This window comes from Pempheris klunzingeri, chromosome 16 (genome assembly GCF_042242105.1).
Source record: "Pempheris klunzingeri isolate RE-2024b chromosome 16, fPemKlu1.hap1, whole genome shotgun sequence".
Lineage (NCBI taxonomy): Eukaryota > Metazoa > Chordata > Actinopteri > Acropomatiformes > Pempheridae > Pempheris > Pempheris klunzingeri.
Genome location: NC_092027.1, coordinates 13641587 through 13661105, shown reverse-complemented (window position 1 = coordinate 13661105; position 19519 = coordinate 13641587). Strand labels below are relative to the sequence as shown.

Here is a 19519-nt window from a genome sequence, read left to right as displayed (position 1 = left end):
GTGTTTTCTTCTTCCATATGGCAAACAATTCTTACTTTACCTAACCCTAACTCATGTTAGGGGCTATCTTCATTCTCACCACTAACAATTACATGTTTACACCTCCACTTGCGTGCTGTACAGAAAGAGGTCATCAATAGTTGCTGTCTAACTGGTATGTTAGTGGAAGCAGTAATGTGGCCCTGGATCTGTTCCAAAAACACCATGCCAAAGCCAGTACTATGAGGCAATGTATTACTTACATTGCAATTTTCCTTGGCTAACTTTCACATCTACATTATTCAGTAAAAAGAAGTTTGTGTACATGTAGAAAAGTTGTAACAGAGCTCTATCTACAGACAGACAGAAAATGATGCCAATGATATCAAGATTGGACCCTGAAATATGGAAAAGATGGTAAATATGACACTGGTTAAAACATGTTCCTTGCTCCTCTGACCACTCTGGCATGCCAAGGCCTTGTCTGCATAGTTGCATATCGGCAGAGTAGAGAAAGGACTGAAACACAGAGACACACACACACACACAGCTTGCAGTCAAACAGAGCACAATACCCCTTTTCATTCCTACTTGCTCACGTAATTCTCCGGATAGTAGGTGGGAGGGAGGGAGAGAGAGACGGAGACAGACAAAGAGAAAGTCAGGGAGGGGGTCAACCAAGGAGAGGAGAGATGTGCCCTGAACACAACGTGACTGCCGGGTCAAACTCCCTCTAGCTGTCTCAACTATTCACCTGCCCCTTCTCCAGTGTATCTGGGGATGCATCTAGGAATATACTGTGGGGGTCAGCATCTGATACAGAGCACCCCGAGGCAGTGGCTCACCTGGGCCTTCAGACCTACACGTATTAAGCTGTTCATGATCTGACAGTGTCTTCTCGGTCCCCTAACCATTTACTTTACTGAAGAAATATGCACAATTTTCTGCAAACTTTTCATTTAGGGACAATTGTGGATGACAAATTAAGTTATGAGCCTAATGTGAAGGCAATCTCAAACAAGGTCATCAGCACTTATTCTTTTTAAGGGAGCTCAGCAGTTTTAAAATCACTCTTGAAATTTCGTTTACTCTTCATGTATGCAGCCAGTCCTTACCTTTGCTCTTAGCTTTGCTTTTATCTGCTTGTTCAGGGACCTAAATCTGACAAATAAGACTAGATTGAGGGAAATTGTGAGGACGAGCTCTAAAATCACCAGTTGCGCTCTGAATGACCTCTGCCTTGTTTATCAGAAGAGGGTCATTGCGAAAGCTCAGGTTATTTTTCTTCTTTACCCTCTACCTCGTCCCCTCTGGGTATAGGCATAGGATGCCCTGATTCAGCAGGAATTGATGTGCTCGCTCTTTTGTCCCAGCGATTATCCGAAGCTTGAATTTGTAACCGCACTGTTTAACTGTAGTATTGTTTTTGTTATGCCAACAGGTACTTTGTATGCTATGACATACTATACTGAAATCAGGAGTCCATTTAGCTATACATGTTTTTAGACCTATTCTTAGAGTTTTTTGCATTCCTTTAGTTGTATGTGCTTTCTGACCCTATTCTAATGTTCTGTTTGCATAACTACTTTGCGTCTTTGACTGTCTGCTGCGGAATTAATAATAAGGGATTTATATTTATTGTATTCCATTGAACAAAATCTGCCATTTCTCAGTGCATCAGTGTTTTATCTTAATCTCTGATGTTTTGAAGGAATAGTTTGACATGTTGAGGATTATGCTTATTTGCTTACTCGCTGAGAGTTAGATCAAAGTGTAAAATGGTTCCTGATTCCTGGATTTTGATAGAAAATATCTATAAGTTCAGAGAACTGAAGCTGGTTTTTGACACCGAGTTTCGACTACTCGACACATTTCTACTCAATAACTGAACAGTTTTGAGGTTCTAAATCTAAGTCAAGATCTAGCAAAGACACTCATCATCACTGTTCTAGTACAGAACTGAGTTTTTCAGCTGCTTTCACTGTGCATTTTCATGGTCAAACCAACCACAGGATTTGCTAACTAAACTGTCGTATCTGTCCTCTTTGCATTTAAATCTCTGCAGGTGACCGTGACTATCCCATTAAAGCTGAGGTGGCATCTAACCCTTGAGTAGTCAACTGAAATGTTTGCTCCGGGCTCTTCGTATGACTCACAGCGTGGCAACGTGTCAAACACTATACTGTTTCTCTCCTATTCCAGCTTTTGTCGCACCATGGCACAACAGCGTGCTGCTGCAGTGTGCATCATCATTTTTTTTTTTGTGTAAGGACTTCAAGCTTGGTCAGATTAGCTGACTCACCAAGGAGTTCCTTCAATGTGATGAAAAATGCAGATATGTTTTACTGAACAAAGCACTTACACCAATTCTACAATGAGCATATCAATCAAAATACTTTTAATGCTGATAGTGCAGACTTGCACTTTAACTTTTTTTTGGCTGAGCGTTTGAAACAATGTTAGAAGTAGATGTATTTGAATGGAATATCAATCAATGCTACAGCAAGTCAAATGCTTCTGTTACTTAAACATATGTTTAAATCTATTCTGCCTTCAGTTCCTTCCTTCGTGACTGTAATGAACACGAAGGGCAGCTGGCTCTACTTTACAGGGATCTGACCGTCAATCGGCTCGGCCTGCCCACTTGTATGCAGAGAAGCCAAGACAAAAGAACAGCATAGATTGCATAGTTGGCACACAGCAGACAAAACCAATAAACTCAGCTCATATTTTCCAAGGGACCATTCACTGTCAAATAAACGACAAATATAATCCCACTTATTGCCTGGTATTACAACTTGGCATCGATCGTTGGTGCTCTGCTACGGTTCAAGTGTTCATAGCCTCTCTAAGATGGATTTCCAAATAGAGGGATGGAAACATGGTCCAGGGTTTCTAGATTACATATTTGTGATTGTTTCACATGAAGAGAAGTATTCATCTCCAGGGCTTGGCAGCAGACTGACTTATCATTCATGTGCCATAGCAGGGTACAGTTTCCACTGAGGAAGTAAAAGCTAAAAGGAAAGCAGGCTGTGTGCTACCTGGTACTCCATCATGGCTGTCTAAAAATAATGGGAAATCTATCAAGTCTTAAGTGGGCCCACTGAGGGTACTGAGCAGAGTCACTCTGACCGTAGCTTATTGTGGTTTACTGTATGACAAATTTTGACAAGCAAAATCAAATCAGCCTCTATTAAAACAGTCATCTTTTATCAGAAATACACCTTCTGATTTCCATTGGCATTAAAGATGCAACTTGATATCTGAGTGGATGTCTCGCTCATCGAAGTAAAAAAGAAACATATTATGGGACCCCGCTGACCTGGTCTGTTAGTGCACAGACAGTAACACATAATCTACAGTGCAATCAGTCAGGCTGATATGAGGTGCAGGAAGCCGAGAGGAACCAGCCACAGCCGATGAGAGAGAATGATAAACCTGGGAGAAAAACAGACGGACAGCTGTGATGGAGAGATAGGCGGGAAAATAGCAAAGGGCATACAGTAAATAAGGAAAGAGGGTGGACAGCTAAGACGGAGAAAAACAGAAGGTGCAGCTAAGAGGAGCTACACAGGAAACAAAGCAAAATGGCTCATACCAGCTCATTCCACAGCATCCAAAAACTTTTTAAGACGTTGCTCTCTTTCAGTTAATAGTAACACTGGGGATAGACGAGATTAGAGTGTGAGCAAGAGTGACCTCTGATTCAATGGTCCTTGCTGGGGGGTAGACAAACACAACATGGCCGTGGATCAATTTTTGCTCTGTTAACCACGATCCAAGGTTAACTAAGATGGGAAGGGGAGCAGAGGGAATCGATCTCTGTTTGCAAAGCACCAGACCATGACACAAACTACTGCTGTGGTTCACCGACCTTGTTTCTCTTTAAAACCCTTTAGAGTTGCTGGTTGGGAGAATAGTGAATAAAAACAATAACATTAGATTACAACTCATTTAGTGGCATCATTCTATTAAACAGCACCAAGAGGAACTCAAAGGTGAAGCCCTTTATAAGCATGACTGAAAAGCTACGTCTTATCAAAACATTCCTACTATCACTTGCAGCTTATCCACTCCTTTGAGCACACAGCCGTTAGATGTTACAGTTAATTTCCCTGACAGAAAAAAAACATTGCATCAGCTAAACTTAATGGGCTATTTGAAGGAATAATTAGCCATTTTGGGAAATGCACTAGCCTGGAGTTAGATTGATACTACACGCATCTGACTGCCTATTAAATATAAAGCTACACCCAGCAGCCAGTTAGCACAGACACGTTGACTTTAAGAATTTGTACAGATTAAACAAACAACATATAAGCTGTTAAGTACGGGGATCATCAGAGGTAAAAGAGGTGACAAAGATGTGAACTCCCTTGGGGTCCAGGGGCCCCACAGGTAGATATTTGCTTTAAAATGTGGATTTCCAGTCAATCTTAGCAAGAGGATACGGGGGAAAATTCAACCTAGACTTAATATAATCGTAATGATGTTTTGCTTGTGGTGACCTTTTTGTTTAGTTTTAACAGGAGCAACTGGGTGTTGTCCAAAGTGCTCCTGTCACTGTGGATTCTTTATGTTTTCTGTGTCTTTTTCTCTCCTCGACTCACTCCCTCTCTGTGTTCTTTGACCTCCTGATTTACAAATTAAGCACTGCACCTATACTTTTGACGTTTTTCTCCTCCAGACTTGCTGAGCTAGTCGGTAGGTAAAGAGATTTAAAGCCCAGCCAAGACGCCGCTCTGACGGCCCCGCAAATTTGGATTGTGCATCTTGGTCTACCATGGTGATGTATTCACACACTCTAAGGAGACTGATTTAAAGCCCATGAATCATTTTATTTTATTTTTATAAAATTTTATTTACAGTGTTATCAATAGGCTGATGGTTAGGGTTAGGGTAGGTGGATTTTCTCACCCTTGGACAGAGCCACACCTGTTTACAGTCTTCATGCTAAGCTAAGCAGCTCCAGGCTGTAGATTCATATTTACCCTACAGACATGAGCACGGTAACTAGCGCGGTAACTCGCAGAAAAGAAAATAAGCTTATTTAACAAAATGCCAAAATATTTCTTATGTAGACCTGATTTAATCTCACTGTGTTGATTTAAAATTGGATACCTGATTATAGATTTGGTTCATGTTGCATTCATAAACAGAATCTATGCAACATTACAGTAACACTCAAAAGCTCTCTTTCCATCAAAATAATCTGAGAATCTGCAGTTGAGATGGATCTTATTTTGTATTTGTTTTGAGCAACATACAGATCTGGGGAGGTTCTGCTGTCAAATAAACAATGAATCAAACATATTTCCCTAGGCGTTTCATTAGTGTGGCCTCTGCCTATATGCTGGAGATGGGCTCAACTTTTTTCCTGCTAGTGTGTGGGTGATAACAGCGATGAACCTGCAATGGTGGGCATCTGCCGGCAGCTGAAAATCACTGACAGCATCTCACTTAAAGGGTATAACAAATATTTCAGAGGCTGTAAAAAAACCAAAATATACACTTTGTTGCTCTTCTGAAGCAGATCTCAACCCTTGAAAATAGTCAGCACGCAAATTATAGTCTAGTTAGCAGGGAAGAAAGTCATGTCAGCTTCTAACAAAGCTAAAGCAGACGGACAGAACACAGCATACTGACAACACACATTTTTTACTTGGATATGTTATGAGTCTAACTGTTATCATACTGAAACCAAGACAGCCTGCCTGACAGCACAGACATCTTTGATCTAAGCAAGTTTTCGCAAAACATCTAAGATTTAATATCAAAGACATCTCTGGCCCAGGTAGCAGGGCAATGCAGATGAGATCCCACCCATTTGGAAATGTACACTGTATGCAGTTACAAATTTCTCAAGGCTACACTGGGCTCTTTGTTCCACAGAAGACCAGGTTATTTAATAGAGACATCTCCTTCATGCTTTTGCCCGAGAATAAATCTTTTACAAGGATATGGCAGTTGTTTACCTTGGTGAGGAAATGTGACAAAGGAAGCAAAATGCTGCAGAAAAACACTGAAACATCAAATATTACATCTATATGTGAGGTCTGCAATCTCTGGCAACATTCACAGGAATGGTTTATAACTTCCAACCAGCGAGCCTCATAAGAAAGCCCTTCCCTGGATACTGAAGTCATATTTCGTTTCACTAATTGAATGAGACTTGATGCTCTGTAATAGAATATCCACATAATTGTATTAGGGTCACATTGGTGGTTACATTCCAGGAAGAGAAGAGGCAAAGAAAACAAACAAAAACATTTCAGTGGAAGGTTTATTCGCAGACATAGCCCCTTGCCAGTGTGCATAAACAGGCCAACATTTGCAATTAATGAATAACTGAATCCAATAATTGCAAGGTGTGTAATAGTCTGTACTGGGTGTAAGATCAGACATACAAAGTCAACTATGCAAACAATTTTCTCCTACTAGTTGAATAATTTAGATCCGTCTCACCCTGTGAGATGACACAGATGATTGTATCAAAAGAAACAAGGAAAAAATTTACATAGGCTGGAACAAAATCTTTCTCTTTGAAACCTCTGGACCCTGACAAAAACACAATGTGGCCCAGGTCACGGTTCCTACTTTGCTCTTGCTATCTGACAAACTCTGATTGTGCTCCTCCGTGATTTCTTTGTGTTGTTGAAACTTGATATGAAAGCACTTGAAAAGGGCATACTCCAATTCCTGATGAGGCTCTATTGTATTGTTGATTCTGCCCCTTAATTATCTCAGTGAGGATCTCCTGGGCCGCCAGTAAAGATTGATGGGTACCTGTGTAAAACCCAAAGAGGCGGAACTGTGAATCAGAAATCTGTCTGAAAACTAACTCCAGATCCATCACCACCCCAAAATCATTCAGACGAAGCCACAAGTCCAAATCCAACGCAACCAAGACAATTAGAGCCTGCATCCTCTCGTCATAATCTTCATCAGCTAGTTTGTTTAAAGAAAAGCATTCAGTAAGATTGAGCTCAAAGGCAGCCATTGCTCAAACAACATTTGTCCTAGAGTCACTTTCTTGGAATCAAGACAGCATGTCGAGACCAGGTTGTGGAAGCAGCCGAACACAACAAGTAAGCCATTGGCAGGTCGCCCCCCTCAGGTTGCCTTCACACTGAGCTGTGTTTAATGACTGGGTAATTATATAAAGTCCTCAACAGGATAATCCTAACTGCTTGCCAACTCAGCCTCAGAAACATTCCATCAGTCATCATGATGGGTAATTACAAGTAATGGACAAATAATAGTGTGCAGTGAACAGTGTGTGAAAGTGGCTTAGCTAGGCTCTGTGACGGCCTCCCCCAGTGATAGCATGTTCTGTGGGAAAAAAAAAAAAGAACGATTGCAGTGACTGCTTTGAGGACGCTGACCTAATACACCTGACACAAAGGCACAGGCTTGTCTCTAAAATAATAAGGCCGGTTTTTCTTGAATGAAGAAGCTAAGTGACAAAGAAAAATGGGCTTTGTGTGTAAGTCAGCTATTGAGGCACAAATCAAAAAGTGTCTGATGAAAGTGCTAAAATAATACCCAGAAGTTACCTCCAGTTTTTGCCCTCCTAGTTTTTAAGCCACTGTATACGTTTTTATGGATGAAAGGAAGGAGATGGATAAGATGTCAGGTGTGGAGAAAAGTCAACTTGAGCGCAAACTATCTCCAGAATGAGACAAATCCTCACCCAGGTGTAGAAAAAGGGTATTTCTAAGACTACAGCCTTGAAGGTTTGACGTTTGGGAAGAAAGGGATTTAAAAAAGTGAGCAGCTTCATTAATAAATCAATGGAGTGTGTCAAACCAAACATCAAAACCTTCAATGCAGAGGAATAGTGGCTGGACAGGATGATTCATTGCTGAAAGTGGTGAGCAAACGAAGTGAGGTGAAGTTCAAGCCCTCGGGGGGAGAAAGTCACTCACTCGTTCATACCAGCGAGTAGAGAGTGCGAGTAGGTCTCTCCCTTTGAGACTTTGACCTTTGACACTAGCTGTGATGCCCCTATAAAGAATTCATAGACACAATTTCAGAAAGCACTCACATATACACAGACACACATTGTAGGAGTTCGAAATATGAGCCCTGTGAAGGAATGCAGCCCCCCTGACTTCAGACTGCATAATGGCCTGTGTTGTGATGCTCACACACATTCATGGGGGGCTTAGGGAACGTGCTTTCACTACATCACTGTTACTACTCAGTGAAGTTCCAGTAGAAACCCATTTAAACCTCAAAACCCATTTGTTTGAGCCACTACCAGAACAAGCAGCAATCCAACCAAAACATGAAAATAATGTCCCATCCACAATAAATACTCAATATAATCCCAATCAGTAACTCTTGCATTCAAACACGATAAAAAGTTTTCATATCATCTGCAATTCAAAAAGCTCCTCTCAGCCCTTCAGGCAACAGACATGCTTGAACGTCCAGAACAACCGGAACATTATTTATAGAAGGTGAGTGACTTTAACTTATTTATAGGGGTTGACACTTTGAGCGTGTGTGTGTGTGTGTGTGTGTGTGTGTGTGTGTGTGTGAGGATGAGGATGAGTACACCCATGCTGGGCTGTGTTTTACCGGCTGGCTGGCCCCCAGCTGTCACCCACCGGCTCCACTCACCCGAAATCAGCGACGGCAAGAAAACACCCCCATACTGATAGGGACGGGTATCAGGTAAAGCTATCCATCAGGAACAGCACTAGGGTTGGATAACAGGCGACAAGCTGAGTCTGTGGCTGATAGGAATTTTTTAAACCAATTAAAATGTCCAAAATAAATGTCTCTACGTTACTGCCTCATCAGCATTCAAAGCATCGCGTGACGCAAATAATCTCTACATGCAAAATAAGGTGAACTGGTTTATATAATGCAACAACCTAAAGAGGATTCACAACGCTGCAGCTTTTCTTCACTGTTGCTAACCTGTTAGATATATACTCAAGCTGCTTTTGCCTGCGAAAATCTGGCTACTTCAAATTACCATTTGTTCAGAAATAGCATGCCACCTCTGTATAATCTCATCAGTATCAAGTTAAAATGATTTTGTCTTATTCTTGGTATGACGTCTTTTCACAGTGATCCTATCTGCTTACAATTGTGCTTTCAACAGTGCGTTGCCTTCCAAAAACATTTCCCCTGAAGATATGAAACGGTCAGACAAAAGATGGTAAGAATACCATCATCTTGATCACTCTCAGGTATTCTATGTGAAAGAAAGGGACAGCCAAATGTGGTTGGGCTGGTTACACTCTGTTCCTGTTACTGTTCCTCAGAATAGGTGCAGGGCTGAGGTGTCTCAGTTTACAGCACAGAATAAAAAGGTAAAAGATCCTAAGAGAAACGGTAAGGCTGAACTTTTAAGCTCTGCGCGCTACCTGTAGCCTCTGGCTAGGTTTTCAGTAGGCTGCAATATTAATGAGGTGATACAGGTACACTGGACTCTCTGGAGAGATTGAGATTAAAAGTGAGAAAACAGGGGGCTAAGTGGAGAGAGATGGGGAGAAACTCAGCACAAGCTTGACAACAGAGAACGAAAGAGCAAGAGTGTAGATGTGTGACAAGAAAGCGAAATCAGGAAATTGGGCAGGGCAACGCAGGAAGGGTGGAAGGCATACAAACAAGGTGCTACAGCATCTTACATACTAATGATTCCCCACAACAACGCCCTGAATTCATATCATCAAGTACAGGATTCCAGTGTGTATTCAGTATTCAACTATAGAACTTCAAGTTTTACACCGCTGGGTCTCACAATGGAAGTGCAATATATCAGATGACTGCTAATCAAACAAAACATTTAATAAAATTAGAATAATATATATATACAGTATATATATATATGTGTGTGTGTGTGTGTGTGTGTGTGTGTTATATAAGGTATCCCATGAGGAGAAGGTTGGAGTAACATAGCAAACTTTTAATGTTTGAAATTTCTGACTATTCTGAATTAGAAAAGATAAGAAAGCGTTTGGTATTCTGTGTTCTGAACGTCCTTCACACTCTCTTTGTTCTGTCATGTCAAACTTCATCTCTTTAAAAGAACTCATTATCGCGAGGGGGGAAGTTCAAAGACGCTCGAAGAAAGCAATTAACACATACAAGCTTGACTGCAGGACTCCTCTGTGGTACAGTCAGCAGTGTTGCTGCTGGAGAGGGAGTGAAGAACAAACATGATGACTTGGGGAGCTTTGGGATGTACATAAGATAGGGACTGTGGGAAAACTGTGCTATACTCATATATAATACTCATATCTACACCACACAACAGTATTTATCAACTGCAAAGCTTCTTGTCCAGATATCCTCATCCAGTGTTTTCCTACCTTATTAGCTGGCTATCCACATAGGATCATCAAACTGATTTATGAAGTTTTGGATTGGTCTTTCTCATAGAGCACATGTTTTCAAACTGTGAGACTTGTCTCCCCAGAGGGGCAAGAAGGGAAAGACGTGAGGCAAAGGTACTGCATGAAGTGAAAGCCAAGTGCGGTGCTTTAAGGTACTAAAACCCTTAGAGCCCAATTGCCACAATTTGCATCAAAATTCATATTCATACTCGGAGTCGCTACTAGGGCAAATAACTCTACACAGACATGACATACATATTTTTAGGTTCAGTATGACTTACACTTTTTGAGCGTAACATTATGTCTGATGTCCATCATGAATAAACATCCATAAATCCACTTAGAAATCACAGGAAAAAAGTGCTCCTCACGAATCCAGAACTTGACTGAGGATCGTCACGTTTTCAAGTTTTGTCCAGTTTCAAAATAATCCTTTGATAGTTGTCTGTGCATCCATGGGTATATTGCAAACAAAGACTAATAATACCTACTTTGGCGTACTTTTAATGGCACCAATTTGCCAAAACGTTAACAAATGTAGCCTAAAAGAAAAAGAGTTCTAATTGTAGTCCACAGCTAACTAATTGATAACACTATGCATATTTCCTGTTAACAACCCTCAAAGCATTATGGGATCTCTGGCTCCAAAATTTCAACATGATTTCCCCTGAAACTGAAGTAAAAAGAATAATTTCATGATGCACTGTCAATATTTTTTGATATTAGAGTGGAGGGCGGTTGTCTTAATTTTGTTTGTAAAGAGAATAAATCATAGTGATGTAACATATTCAGGGAAGACAAGATGTTGAAATATCTTTGTAGATTGATGACACATTACTGCAATTTTGGGCAACATTTTGTGAATCTGTTTTAAACAGCCACACAACTGGCAAGGTTCCCTGCCTTCCCCAGTATCTGAAGAGCTTCCCCAACCAAAGCCCAGACTCCACATCATGAACAACTGTCCTGGTCAATGTCATGTGCTCAAGACTGGAATTATCACTCCACTGAGCCAAGAAACCGCCAACAGAAAGGCAATGGGATACAAACAGCTGCCTGCCAAGTACTGATCTGTTTACCTGTGGTTGTCTGGGCGGCAGACAACATAGATACATTGTGCGATATCTCTCTAAGATTACAGTAAGTGTGCAGTCCTTTCACGCTCTTTAGTCTCCTCTGCAAGTACAGTAACATCTTGTGTGTCTGCCCATCTGTATAGCTCTGTATCAATTTTCAGTACTGTAAGGAAGAAGGCAGATTACTGTATTTTTGCATCCTTTACAATATTGTGTTATTAATGAAATATTACCTATGTATAGCTACAGAAGGGCCGACTGAGAAACTGTTGTACTGTTTCCCTTAAGTTCACAGATGGCCTCTGTGTAACTACAGTAGTTAATGTCAATGAGTGCATCCTTGTCTGTTCTTCTGGGCGTGTATTTATGCATCTGTTTTAATCCATGGGGTGCATCCAGTGAGGCTGGCAAACACAAAACTCCATGCTACATTAGGTAGCACATCCCTGCTGACAGAGATCTCTTCCTGTGTGTTCACACTTATGAGACGTCTCATCACTATCTAATCATCATAAACTGAGAATATACTGTAAACACAGGCTGGTAATGGGCCACATAGCCACTTGATACTAAACAACTTGCTAAGCCTCTAATAGCTTTTTGCAGGCCTCTGAGGAGCCATAACGTACATATACATATACCCAAACGTATGAAGAATTGTTCAAAGAGAGAGCTGAGATTAATTGTGTTTCATTTATAGTGGTAACAGAATTCAAATTTACACGTGAAAAAAGCAGATATTTCAACGTCAGATATCTCTAACCTGAGCAAATCACACTAAACTATCTGTGTGACTGAACGCCACTAGAGGACCCTACTTTCTAAAGAAAAGGTCCCTGAAATTGCTTTCCATTTTCTGTTGGGACAGAATGCAAGACTTTGGGCTGTGTGAGCACAGGTAATGTCACTTTCAGGCTCTCTGATAATGGGACAGATGTTTAATCGATACTTTATCAACCTCCCGGCTATTGCAATACATCTTGGCCTAAGGCAGAAGCTTTCCTTGAGACAATTAAAAGTGGTAATCGCTATTAGCTACCGCCTTCAGATAACTTAAATGGCAGAGGGTGAGATAGCTTTTTTCACCATTATGTTAACCCGGCTGTTCTCTCCAAGTGACTGATCCCTTCAGGCTGGGTTATTTGGAGGTTTCAGGCACAAATGTGCATTCTCATACACACACGCACAAATACACACAACTTTCTAATCCGGCAGTATATTAGCCATGGAGAGGTCAGTGGATCGACATGTGAGACAGACCCTTTTATCGGCACTTAAAGAGAACAGCGAACTGTAATGACTCCCCTGACAGCAATAGTGAGAAGAGTGCAAGGGGAAACAAGGGGGAATCACAGGTCATGCAAGCTTTGCATGAGTGTGTGTGCGCGCGTCTCAGAGAGATACAAAAAAAAATGTGAGACAGAGAGTGAGTGCGAGCTTTCGTGGAGTGAGAGTAATCTTCAAAAAAGAGAATCTGAATCAGTTTAGTAAGTTAGCTGACTAATGCAACCACTGTAGGAAATGGGGGGAGTTGAGTGGAATTACATCTCAATTCAATCTGATGACACAGGGTTGTTGACTGCCTATGTATGCTACCTACCACTGAGCAAGAACTTGCCTCAGATACTCATTTACACAACAATAATGTGAGTCAGACTCACTGTTATTCGTATATTTGATGTGTGAACCAGGGGGGAAACAAAACTGAAACAAAACACAAAACCACATGCTCCGCCAGTCTCAAATTTAAGGAGAAGAGAGGTGACTACTGTAAGGACAAATCAATGAGTGCAAGTGTTACATTGGCCACTCTTCAAAATCTTCCACTGATAATGGCACAACAGGAAAAATGGTGGACTTGTGATGCTGGTCTGACCTGTGCTGAAAATGGGTTATCAGACACATTGTTGTTTAGGACCAAGCCTCAATATGGCTGAGGGCTGATAAGGTGACAAGTCATGGCAGAAACACACTGCACACAAAGAATGCAGGCGAGGGCACATGAAACCTCAAACACCGTCAACACCGATTAATTTAGTTTCTGTCGTCCATGAGCAAACAATCACACATACCAAAGTATGCAGATACAAAGACACACAATCAACACTGGAATCCCCCACCCTTCTTCCACATACACACTGATGCACACAATAAAGACTCATTTTGTCTCATTCCCGGGAGGTTGGTATATTTTGGTCTGCGAGTGTGTAAGCACACGCATGCATGCTTGTGGCGCACTGTAATCCTCCTGTGGTTTCACCTTCATGCCAGGGACCCATTTGTCTTCATTATCATCATACGGCTGGAGGAAGCAGATCTGTTAGGGCTCGTGGCAACGGTAATGCCTCTCTGTCTGGGTATAAAAAACAGCTTCACTACCTGGACGTTTGTCATGTCACCCCACCACAGGACCAGGGACATTAAGAGGGAAATAGTGCCTTGTACCTCAATAAAACTCCATTTCCAATCTTTCCGGAGAGAGGGATGAAAATTTGAGCGATGGTCGTGCTTACAGAGCTGTTAAGAGAGGTGTGTGTTTATGGAGCGCCTTTTTGTCAGCATTTTGCTTAATGTGAAATTTATGTGACAAAATGCTAATGCTCTGAGCAAATCACATTCACAAGAACTACCAATAAGCTTTTGTTTGGACTATAAACATGCAATTTTTTTTCCAGTTTGTGAGCAAAATGAACATGGAAAAGCTTTTTTTTTTTTTTCACCCAGTTCTTTTTAGCACATCAGAAGACAAAACTGCAAGCACCACAGAACCCCTGGAAGCATGACAAAGTCGACACTAACAAACTTGGACAGAGAACGGATTTTCCAGGCCCAATTATAGTCGAAAATCTTTTAAGAAACTCCTGGCTTAGCCCTGCAGAAAAATGATGGTGCCGGCATAGCTATGTAATCACAAGGCCAGTGTGTCACAAGTGTTTAAATGCTCACCAATCTGATCAAAGTCTCAGATATTACTCCCTGGTCCTTTTTCATTCCCACACATCTTTACCTCAAAACAACACCCTTACACCTCGTCAGCCTCTGGACCACCATGTCCGCACCCAGACAGGCCTGGTGTGTTTTTACTAGGAACACACCTCAATTATAAAATCCCAGGAACAGAACTGTTATTTCACTAATCGCTGTTTCAAAACAGGAATAAGATCTCAAGGAAAAAGCAGCCAGATTATCGCTAATTGCCCTCCAGCTGGTTATGTAGCACATCACAGGTAGGACACACACAACAACAGACATGTTCACTTTCTTTCCCCTTCTCCCTGTGTGATGCCCATTACATTTTTGACCACCACCAGAGCAATTCATTACCCTCACTATGCCCCTTACAATGCAAGTCCATTGGTATGGAGATGGCTGTAGCAGCAAGGGTGAAGTAAAGCACATTAGCGAATTCCTAGCTGAGGAGAGTGCTTCTGTTAAATTAAGTAAGAGCCCCTCCTGTTTTGAGAAGGGCAAAGTGAATTCTCAAAATGACAGGGAATGGAACTAGAAAACATCCAGGTGGCCACATTGCAAAAACAGTATTCAGACAGATTCGGACGTAATTTAAATTGCAAAAACTCTAAGTAGAGCATACGCAAGGACTCATTAAGACAGGTGAACATGCAAGCATGAAACGAGAAGAGGTGGGTGGGACTGAGTGCATGTGTATGTATCTGGTGTGTGCACGTATGTATGTTGTGCAAGGCTGGGAGACTCCCAGGCCTATAATTACACCCTGGTGGGAGTGAAGCTGATAAAAGAGGCCTGAGGATATCAACGTCATAGCAAAGAGAGGAGATGAGAGGAGAGGAGATACATAATAAAAGAAGGGGATAGTGCACAGCATGATACCTTATCAAACAGCGGCTTTCCTCACTGACACCGCTTTTTCATTTCCTCCTTGATAGTTATCAAATGGCCCCTACTGCACACAAGCATGCATTTACTGACACATACATACAAAGCTCCTTTGGAAGAGAAGTGGTGAAAGACAGCCCACACAGTCAGTGCATCTATACTGACTATAATAATTCAATTATAACCCAAAAATGTAAGGCAATACTGATTTTCACTGTCACATAAACACCCTTGACTGAGTTATCTTACTCACATTAAGGTGGTAATCAGAGTACCACAGCTGGGTTAAATATTAATCTTCTAATGACTACTTGCATATACACACATTAGGCAGATTTCTTTTGCCGTTCTGATTCTGTGCACATGCATCAAACACCCTAACGTGGCAAGTGATCAGTGATGCAGTTGCTCATTAAATGCAAAAAACAATAAATAGGAAAGTCTCTTTATTTTCTTGTTATATTCCTATTTCCAGTTAGATAGTAGGCTACCCCACCTGTGTCTGGACAATCATACAACTCATGTGCATTATCATCATAAAGTCCATGTAAGTTACTGGGGTTACTATAAAACATGTAAGACTTTTCCTTATCAAGTGATCTACCTATTATTTTCTCCATTAAGCAGTTCATGGTTTGCTCTATAGGCTGTCAGAAAATTGCAAAAAATGTCCATCATATGTTCCCAGAGCTCATGGTGACGTCTTAAAATGTTTTGTTTTGTCTGACCAACAGTCTTAAAGATATCCATAAAATTTTTGGTTTAGGAATTAAGACTTCAATGAGAAATCAATTATCAGAATTGTTGTTGTATTTGTATCTAGCTCTAGAAACAAGTTTTCTGCATGTTTGCAGCAACTGCGTGATTCATGTGCATGCAACCACCGCAGATGAAAAGTCCTCACAGCAGGTGAAGCTAATGTACCGGTCAGCAGCGACTGAGTGACCGTCCTTCTGATGACATCTCAACAACAACAGCAGCAAAACATTACATATGGAGATAACTGTCCTTGGAAATATTGTTTCTATCAGCATTGCAGAGCTCTGTTGCTATGGGGACATCCCTCACACCGAGAAAAAAAAGAAAGTTAGGAAAGATTGTCCTTGAGGCCCACTATTAAACCGTGGACTGTAATATGCTGAATGCTGTTACAATATATAGCACATTCTTCTATGCTATAGACTGGAGCTCAGCCAGTCCTTCACAGTGAGCAGGAGTGCTCCATAACTTTGCTGCAGCGTAAATATTATTAAGATAACGCAGCATACAGCAGATTTACTGTATGCTTACAGCAGTGCTTACTATAAGTATTCTCACAGTAACTGCTGTTTGCATCAGAGGTGAAACTTTACCTGGATTTAATCCTGATTGCCCATACTGTGTAAACAAACATCTTAACTGTTTTTGGTGTACTTATGAATGACTGAGAATCAAAATGACCACAAAATAAACAGCCCACACTGAAAGCTCATCCACTAGCAGCTGCCTCTTTCTGATGACTAACCCATATCCATTCAGCACAGGATGACATGATATCTTTCAAAGGAGCCGGTTGCAGCGAGAGGGAGGAAGCAGACTTTCAGCTTCCTCAGTTTGCAGAGGGAAGGACAGTGTCAGGAACGGGGACCTTCTATCGTGGTATTGTCCAGACTCTGTTAACCCACCGGTGAGGTGCCTCTCACTTCCTCTGTCCCTTAGTGGAAACAGAACATTTACAGGTCTGATGGTTACTGCTCTGCTCACGAGATACAACCCAAAGTCCCATCATAAGGGGTGTGCTGGAAACAACAGTGGAAAATTAGTCATGCTCACGTTAAAAGGCGAAGCTTTGTAAAATTAATCATCTGCTATTTTTTATTTATTTATTTATTTATTTTAATGGAAATTGCCCTAAAATTACATTGTTGTTTTAAGAAATCATTATTTGGAGTTTGTACCCTACTTCACCATACCAAAAAAAAAAACAATCACGAATTGACTGACTGACCTAAACTCCGTGCTTTTAAAGCAGGTACTACTGTTTTGAGTGTGCCAGAGAAGGGTTGTTGAAAGAGTGCAGTGGCTTTAAATGGGTCTTTCATCTTCTTCTGTTTATTGAAAAACAAAACACGTGCCTCAAAGTGGCCCAATTAGAGAAGTGGGAGTCACAGCACAGTCCAGGACTGCCAGAGAGGAGCACACAGCTTCTGGGAAAACTTCTGTGTCCCCCTGAGCTTCAGTGTTCTCTCAAGGTGGGCTGTGAGGGCTTCCAGCAACAACAACAAAAAAGGGACTCAAAGTTTAATACTTTTTGGATGGCTGAACATTGGTTTAGTTGCTCCCATTATTACTTCCCCTTGTACAGTACAGTCTATCCTGTTATGTAATTCTGTAACCTACCAACTTCTGCCTAACAACAACAAAACCTGCTCCTTAAGTCTCAGATTTATTATAAAATTCAATACCTGTGTTCTTTAATACCTGTGTTCTTTAATACCTGTGTTCTTTAATACCTGTGTTCTTTAATACCTGCGATCTTGGTGCTTTGCTGTGCGCAACTCCACTAAGCAGTGTCCTGTAATGAATTCCCACTACAGATAACAATGGGAGTAGTTACAATGTAGGAACTTAAACTAAATTCTCCACACGTGGGACAGACTTTAAACACAGCACACAAACAGGTACACACCAGACTCAAAGTTAGCCTCATGCGTCCCAACACCGCTGCTGTTGGGAAGCCGAAGAGCGTTTAAAGTGCAAAATGAGCAGAAATAACAACATAACGCCGTGTTTTGCGCTTTGAACGTACTCACCTGCGATACTAAGGGAATAAGCGTCTGCTCCACCGAGCGAGTTTTGATTTCCAGCCCGGAATCAAAGTTGCTGTTGCCGCACGGAGATGAAGCCATTCCCGCCGAGCTCTCCCAGCCTGACACACACACACTCACACACACACACACACACACACACAATGCACGGCACTGCTGAGTTCTCCGGGAGCCTTTCCTCCGCTCTTCCGCTGCTGCAAACTAGTGTGACGGACTTGCTGTTAGACACTCGGGTTTCTCAGCCGGTTACACGGTCGTTTATCGAGTGGCTCTCCGAGCACGCACGCTGTTTTAATCCACTCTGACTCGGTGGTTGCGCCGCTGCGCCCGCTAATGTCCATGTAGTTTACTCAACAGCGGCAGGGAGCGGACTGCAGCACACCACCGTGGGCAACCACACACACACACACACACACACACACTCTCAGGTTCCCACTGCTGGCTGCTCACTGAGCAGCTCTGGGCTTTTTCCAATGTGCCGCTCATCATTTTGCACCCTCACAATCAGGATGATCGGTTTGATTTTAATCCACCTGAGCACCTTCATACAAGCAGTTATATAATTCAAGGCAAAATAGTACCTGCCAAATCAAATTTGGAGGAAAGTATTTGAAATGGAAACACCAGCAGTGCATCTACCTGTTTGGCAATAGCATGCCAAAGAAGGAAATTTTGGTGTTATATATAAGGGGTTTTGATTTTAGAAAAAAATCTGAAACCATTCATGCAAATTTCAGAGGATGTTCTATGGGAGTTTTTGATTTAAATATTCATAGTCTATCCATCCTTGCAGATTTCAGAGGACTTTGCATGCAGTGGCCTACAGGGAGAGAGTGATGCTTTCCTCACAGCACAGCTCTGGTTTGATCCCCGAGACAAAGAATCCCACATTATCCCCTGGAGTCTGAGAATCCCCTATCATCCTCTCCAAATACACACCAGATATGCCACTCAAACCCAGCTGCACCGAGCCACATGGGACAGCTGCACTGACTGGAGCGCACTGCCTAGCTCATCAAGTTGCCAACTTTACCTTTTGTCTTTCTGGAGGAGGCATTAATTCTCATGATCTTACCATCTGAGGCACTGGAGGTTACCCACCTTCTAAAACTGACAAGGGCCCATAAGGTACAATGTCGAGTTCCTATGGGTTTATTTGTGTCTTCATGCAGCGCTTGTTGAAATCAGAAAAACTGAAAACATTGTCAAAAATATATTAGAGCAGCTGTTGTTTTGATATCAAAAACAAACTGGAGCGCACAGATCTGGTTGGGTCTTTTCTGCTCATGCTAAAAGAGAATTATCCTCTGCAGACAGATTTTGAATAGAAGTGCCAAAAAAATCTGTTTACCAAAGCTTAGCATGATCCCATCAATAAAACCCGCTATTTCAATCAGAGGTGTGTGCAGGGGTTGTGGATTGATGATTAGGATTTTTTTTCCCT

The 19519-nt window shown here is 41.6% G+C and overlaps 1 protein-coding gene across 1 annotated transcript in view; it reads right to left on the bottom strand.

Moving 5' to 3' along the window:
- The window catches only part of ctnnal1 (catenin (cadherin-associated protein), alpha-like 1), a 46585-nt gene extending 28135 nt beyond the window's left edge, over positions 1 to 18450 (bottom strand). Inside the window, exon 1 of the mRNA XM_070846271.1 lies at positions 18061 to 18450. Coding sequence (XP_070702372.1) covers positions 18061 to 18156 — 96 coding nt within the window. The 5' untranslated portion in view covers positions 18157 to 18450. The remainder of the gene's footprint in view (positions 1 to 18060) is intronic.
- Positions 18451 to 19519: the final 1069 nt, after the last annotated feature.